Here is a 6,579-nt window from a genome sequence, read left to right on the forward strand (position 1 = left end):
TGCCGAGCGACAGCCCCAGGCGAGCGTTGTCAAAGAGAATGAAGGTCGGCCTGCCACATCTGGTCCCATAGTTGCTCGAGACTTTCACCTTGCCTCAGATCAGTTTCCATCGTTACAGTGTCAGATGAACGGGCTGTCGCCCTGTGTTCCTCACCTTCGTAGTTGGGGGAACACGGGTGCACGTTCCGAGGCAAGCACCGACATGGGTATGGATCCTGTCATAGTAGCTAATGTGATCGCCGAGCTTACAGAAGTCAAGACGGGACTAGAAGCGGTCCAGAGTGGCAACAAGGTGTCAGAATCTTCCGTCTCCAAGGATCCCGCCAGAGGGGAAGGACCGCTGCATCTGACCAAAAGAACGAAGCATCAGCTCCGACTTTGTATGGAGACTCGAGCTGGAGCACCCTTGCGAAGGCCTCAACACCCGGGGATGGGCGGTACCCCGGGAGCACAGGTATAAAGCCACCCTCAGCATGATGACCAGGTGGAGGACCAACGTCCGAGGGTCTGACCAATCCAGACCCATCAAGCCTCGATCGATAGCTACAACGCCCACTAGAGCCGAGGTGAGGGGCCACCGAGACGACGATGGGTGGCACCCGAGAATCAGGAGTACCAGGTCAACTTACAACGGGAGAGAAGCCTAGAGGTTGATGATCGGGAGAGGTCCTCCCAGGGAGATCACTCATTCCGATCTGAGGTGGACCTCCTCCGAGACTAGTTTCAGAAAGAGATAGAAGACTTCAAACGGCAGTACAGGCCCCTAGATCCACATCGTGCATCGAGCAGGAGGAGCGCCTTTCTCCCAAAAAGTCCTGGACGCACCCATCCCGCCAAGGTTCAAGGCTCCAGTCATGAGTCTCTATGATGGGTCTGGGGATCCAGTCTCGTACGTCGAGGTGTTCGAAGGGAAGATGGATTTTTTGGCTGCAAGCGATGCTATGAAATGCCGAGCATTTCAAATAGCTTTGGAAGGCTCGGCGAGATTATGGTACCGACAGTTGAAGTGCAGGTCAATCAATAGTTGAGAAGGTTGTTCATCAATCAGTTCTCAGCTCGTCAGTTGTTGAAGTTACCACCTTCCCACCTAGGAATAGTGAAGCAACAGGACAGCGAGTCCCTTACGGAGTACATTGCTCGGTTCATGGACGACTATGTCAATGTGGTAAGTTGTAACGATGACATCGCCATGATGTACTTTACAACCGGGTTGAACGATAGAAATTTGACGATTGAGTTCGGAAATCACCCACCGGCCTCCCTAAACGAAATGCTTGCCCAAGCTCGTCAGTATATTGATGGCCTAGAGCTGTAGAAGGCCAATGAAGCCAGACGAAGCAACCGTGGTAAAGATATGGACCAAAAGTCTCCCCCTTCCAAGAAGCGGCGTGGTGATGATCAAAGTTCATCTCGGCGGGCTGGTGATGACAAAAATAGAGGCCGACGTGACGAGAGGGTCCCTTCAGATCGTCGAGGGTCGAAGTTCGACAAGTCTACTTCGTTAAATACCTCGATTGCTGAGATCTACACAGCAACTAAAGACATTGACATGGAGGCGTTGTACGGGAAAGCGGGACAAGTGACTCTACTATTGATTCCATAAGGATCACAGCCATGACACTTCCAGTTGCTTCCATCTGAAAGAGCAGGTCGATGACTTGATCCGGAGAGGTTATTTGAAGAAATATGTCAACAGTAAAGAACGAGCTGAACCAGAGGCGTCAGCTCGGGAAGAGAAGAGAGAAAGATCGTAGCTGCCCAGACGAAAAGGAAGATCGTCCTGCTGTTATAAACACCATTCATGGGGTCCGAGCGAGGGGCAGTCAGGGCAGAAAAGGAAAGCTCTAGCCCGGGAAGCAGTGCATGAGGTCTGCACCTCATACCCCAAGGAGTTCATTATACTGATCTTATTTGATGAGTAGGACAGTGAAGGAGTGCATATGCTCCATAACGACGCTTTGGTAATCGCCCCCTGATAGACCATGTGATGGTAAAAAAAGTCCTTATTAAAATGGCGGGATGTCGGCTAATATACTATCTTTCTCGACCTACATGGCTTGGGGGTGAGAGAGAAGGCACTTGAAGCACAGCCCAATGCCTTTGGTCGGCTTTGCAGGGGACTCAGTAGGTGCAGAAAGGTGCATCTCGCTCCCTGTCACCATCGACGAAGAAGAGCATCAAGTGACCAGAGTTGCTGAGGTTCCATCAAGTGATAGATCTAAGCTCGGCATACAATGCCATACTTGGTCGGCCCCTGATTCATGACCTCAAAGAAGTTCCATCCACTTACCATCAAGTTCTAAAGTAATCGACCCCAGCCGGAGTTGCAACGATTTGAGGTGAGCAGCGAACATCAAGAGAGTGCTACGCTGCTGCAATGAAAGGAACCGCCACTTGCGCAACGATCGTAGAACTTGAAGCGACTGCACCACCACATGCTGACGAGGGGGAACTCCGCCACGGCACTCCAGCAAAAGAGCTAGAACTTGTCCCCTTGCTAGGGCTAGATAGGCAAGTCAGCATAGGCAGCAGATTGGGGGCCGAGGCAAAGGGAGAGCTCGTCGAGTTTTTGAAGGCAAATTCCGATGTGTTCGCATGGTCCCATGACGACATGCCGGGTATCGACCTAAACATAATTCTACATAGGCTTAATGTAGATCCTAACTATAGGCATGTAAGGCAAAAGCGTCAGCTTGTCGACGCCGAGGGGAGTAATGCAATTTGTAAAGAGGTCGAACAGTAGCTACGAGCTAATTTCGTAAGAGAAGTTCATTACCCTGCGTGGCTCTCCAATGTTGTTTTAGTTAAAAAGTCTAACAGCAAGTGGCGCGTCTGTATCGATTTTACGAACCTCAATAAGGCGTGTCTGAAAGATAGTTTTCCCCTACCTCGGATAGAACAGCTCGTCGACGCAAAGTAGGGCACGAGCTATTCTCTTTCGTAGATGCCTACTCCGGGTACAACCAGATCCTAATGATGCACCCGACCAAGAGCAGACTTCGTTTGTTATAGACCAAGGGCTGCATTGCTACAACGTCATGCCCTTTGGTCTGAAGAACGCTGGAGCGACCTACTAGCGAATGGTCAACATGATGTTCGCCAAGCAGATCAGACGCAACATAGAGGTATATGTGGACGACATGTTGATAAAGAGCAAACAGACGAGCTCACATTTGGCCGACCTAGCCGAAGCCTTCAGCATACTCTGAAAGTATCAGATGAATCTCAACCCGAGCAAGTGTGCTTTTGAGGTTTCGTCAGGAAAATTCCTTGGATCATGGTCCACCAGCGCGGGATTGAAGCCAATCCAGACAAGATAAAAGCAATCATTGAGATGGAAGCGCCAAGGAACATCAAGCAACTTCAGAGACTGAATGGCCGCCTGGCAGCTCTGAATCGTTTCGTGTCTCGCTCTACTGACAAGTGCCACCCATTCTTTCAAAGAAAAAGGGTTGGTTCAAATGGACCGATGAGTGCAAAATGGCACTTCGGCAGTTAAGGCAGTACCTCAGCACGGCCCCGTTGTTGTCCAAGCCATTACCCGGCAACGATCTCTACCTATACTTAGCCGTGTCGGAAAATGCGATGAGCTTGGTCTTTATAAGGGAAGCAGAAGGGCGGCAGAGCCCTGTTTACTACACGAGTAAGTCGATGACCGAGGCCGAGGGGCTCGCTACCCCTGTGTTGAGAAGCTGGCCTTGGCATTGGTAACATTAGCGCGACATCTACGATCGTACTTCCAGGAGCATAAGATAATCGTTCTGACGAACTTTCCTCTTTGGCAGATCTTCTATAAGCCTGAAACGTCAGGTCGTCTGATGAAGTGGGCTCTGGAGCTCAGTGAGCATGACATCGCCTTCGAGTCCAGGACAACATTGAAGAGTCAAGCAGCCGCAGATTTTGTTGTTGAGCTGATCCCAGCCAGGTCGGGGGCCGACGTCCGAGACCAATGGACACTTTACGTGGATGGTTCGTCCAACGAGAAGGGTTGTGAGGTAGGCATGCTGCTCCTCAGCCCCGGTGATCTTCGGTCCGAGTACGCACTCCGGTTCAGTTTTCGAGCTTCGAACAATGCAGTCCAGTACGAGGCCTTAATAAAAGGACTCAGGGTTGCTAGGGGATGGGCGTGAAGCGTCTCTTGATCATCAGCGACTCGCAACTGATCGTTAATCAGGTGACCGAGGAGTACCAAGTGAAGGATGCTCGCATGGAAAGGTATTTGGCCAAAACTCGCAAGCTCCTTACATAGCTTAAAGATTATGTGATCCGGCAAGTTCCGATGTCAGAAAACTCCAACGCCGACGCACTTGCTCGCTTGGCATCGGCCTACGAAACTGACCTACGGAGAACGGTACCAGTTGAAATACTTGCTGAGTCATCCATCGACCAACCGGAGATAATGGAGGTCTAGTCAACTCAGCCCACATGGATGGACCTGATCAAAAGTTTTTTGACCAATGGTTCGACTTCAACAGATCCGAGTCAGGCCAAGAAACTCCGACGTCAAGCAGCTCACGACGTAATGCAAGAAGGCATGCTCTTCAAGAGAGGATATTCTCTACCATTGTTGCGGTGGCTCGATCCAGATGAGGCGAGGTATGTTATTCGCAAGATTCACGAAGGAATCTGCAGAAACCACGGTGGAGCTCGGTCTATGGCTGCAAAGGTCGTCCGCCAGGGCTATTATTGGCCGACGATTGATCACGTCACCAGGGAGTTTGCAAAGACATACGACAAGTGACAACGCTTTGTGAACATCTTGAGGCAACCCCCGGAGATGCTAACGCTGATCTCAAGTCGTTGGCCTTTCGCTCAGTCGGGGCTAGATCTGATCAGCCCACTACTAAAGGCGAAAGGGCAGCTGAAGATTTTTGTGGTGGCGGTAGACTATTTCACCAAGTGGGTGGAAACCAAACCTCTCGCATCAATTAGCGAGGAGATGGTCGTCAGTTTTGTGTAGAAGAGCATAACATGCTGGTTCGGCATACCATTCGCCCTTATTGCCGACAACGACAAACAGTTCGATAGTGCCTAATTTAATTAGTTCTTTTAATAGCTCGGTATACGCCACTTCAGCTCGTCCCCAACCCATCCACAGTCAAACGGGTAAGTTGAAGTCATTAACAAAATCATCAAACGCGGTTTGAAGACCAAGCTGGAATCCCTGAAATGTCGGTGGGCAGAAGAGCTACAAGAAGTATTATGGTCCTATTGAACTACGCCGCACCAATCTACTAGCGAGATATCGTACGGCCTATCTTTCGAGTCAGAGGCTGTCATTCCAGTGGAGATCAGCATGCCAACGCTCCGAGTTGAAAATTTCGACGAACAGACCAAAAGTGGAGCCCTCCTCCTGAATCTTTACCTACTCGAGGAGAAAAGGTCTCACTCCCAACTCAAGCTAGTAGAATATCAGAATCGTATGGCTCGGTACTACAATACCGGGGTAAGAGTCCGAGTGTTCAAGCCTGGAGACCTCATCCTCAAGAAGGTAATGTAGCATGTCGGAGCCCTCGAGCCGAATTGGGAAGGCCTGTACAGAGTCTTGAAGGTAGTTCGTCTCGGAGCTTACTTACTGTCCAACCTCAACGAGAGACAACTCCCCCATCTGTGGAACGCTGAACATTTACGAGTCTATTATCAGTAAGGCAAAAGAAAGTTTGTATAATTCAACGTGTAAAATTTCGCTTATTAATGAAAGCCGATCTCCGATGACTTATACAAAATTTGACTTTAGTCGTTAGTATTGTCTACTACTACCGAGCTACATCAAATGGGGGCTAGAAAGACTACGTCGTATGACCTATGTTACATCGAGCAATGAAGAGAAAGATTGTTATATTTTTTCAAATTTTAGAAGCATTGGTTAGCTCATAAGAGCCTGCCCATCCTTGATACTTTGAGCACACCGTCGAGTTGAGTTGCCTTGGCTTGTAAGTCGTTGGGCAGGGATGAGATTACCCAAACTTGAGGAATTCAAATGATGAAGTTAAAATGAAGACTTAACCAAAATTTTCTAAGTGTGCAAACATCGGAAAGAAGTGAATCAGGTCTGGATAAAGTCTCATTTCATTTAAAATAAGTTGTGGTAAGAGTCGAGGTACATATGCCTCGACTCAGTACATTGATTAAATTTTTTTTAAAAAAAAAGAGTAGTAATGATGATGATGAGAGGAAAGCCACAGGAGGGGAGGGCTACTTCTTGGGACCGTCCTCTCCACCAGGCTTGTCGGCCCCAACGTCGGCATCCATTATCTCGGCTCCCTCACCAACCTCGGCAAGACGGTCGGCCCAGATGGCCTCATACTCTTGCCCAACAGCAGCGATAGCTTCCTCTGAGCAAGCAGTCTCGAGCCTGTCAATGGCGTAGAAGAAGCCCTTGTCCGGCAACTCGTGCGCGAGGCCGTCGAACTAGGGGAATTCCTTCACCTTTTTCTCCAAGTTAACCCAGCTTGCCAAGTTCTGTTGGGCTTCTTTCCAGCCCTTCTCTGCAATCTCGGCTCGTCCCCTGGCGTTTTGTAGGTCGGCACAAGCCTGGGCGATTAGAGCCTTCGACCTGTCGACCTCCACCTCCTTTTC

General features: G+C 49.6%; 1 protein-coding gene across 1 annotated transcript; it reads left to right on the forward strand.

Annotated features, from left to right (window-relative positions):
- Nucleotides 1-3,480: 3,480 nt before the first annotated feature.
- Nucleotides 3,481-4,130, forward strand: LOC148208656 (uncharacterized). The gene is made up of 2 exons (XM_088119141.1): nt 3,481-3,681; nt 3,786-4,130. The coding sequence occupies exons 1-2, from the start codon at nt 3,481-3,483 to the stop codon at nt 4,128-4,130; spliced, it is 546 nt and encodes a 181-aa protein (XP_087975267.1).
- The last annotated feature ends 2,449 nt before the right edge of the window (nt 4,131-6,579 follow it).

The sequence above is a fragment of the Momordica charantia genome (genome assembly GCF_013281855.1).
Source record: "Momordica charantia cultivar OHB3-1 chromosome 10 unlocalized genomic scaffold, Mcharantia_2.0 BLBB01000010.1, whole genome shotgun sequence".
In the NCBI taxonomy this organism is placed as follows: domain Eukaryota; kingdom Viridiplantae; phylum Streptophyta; class Magnoliopsida; order Cucurbitales; family Cucurbitaceae; genus Momordica; species Momordica charantia.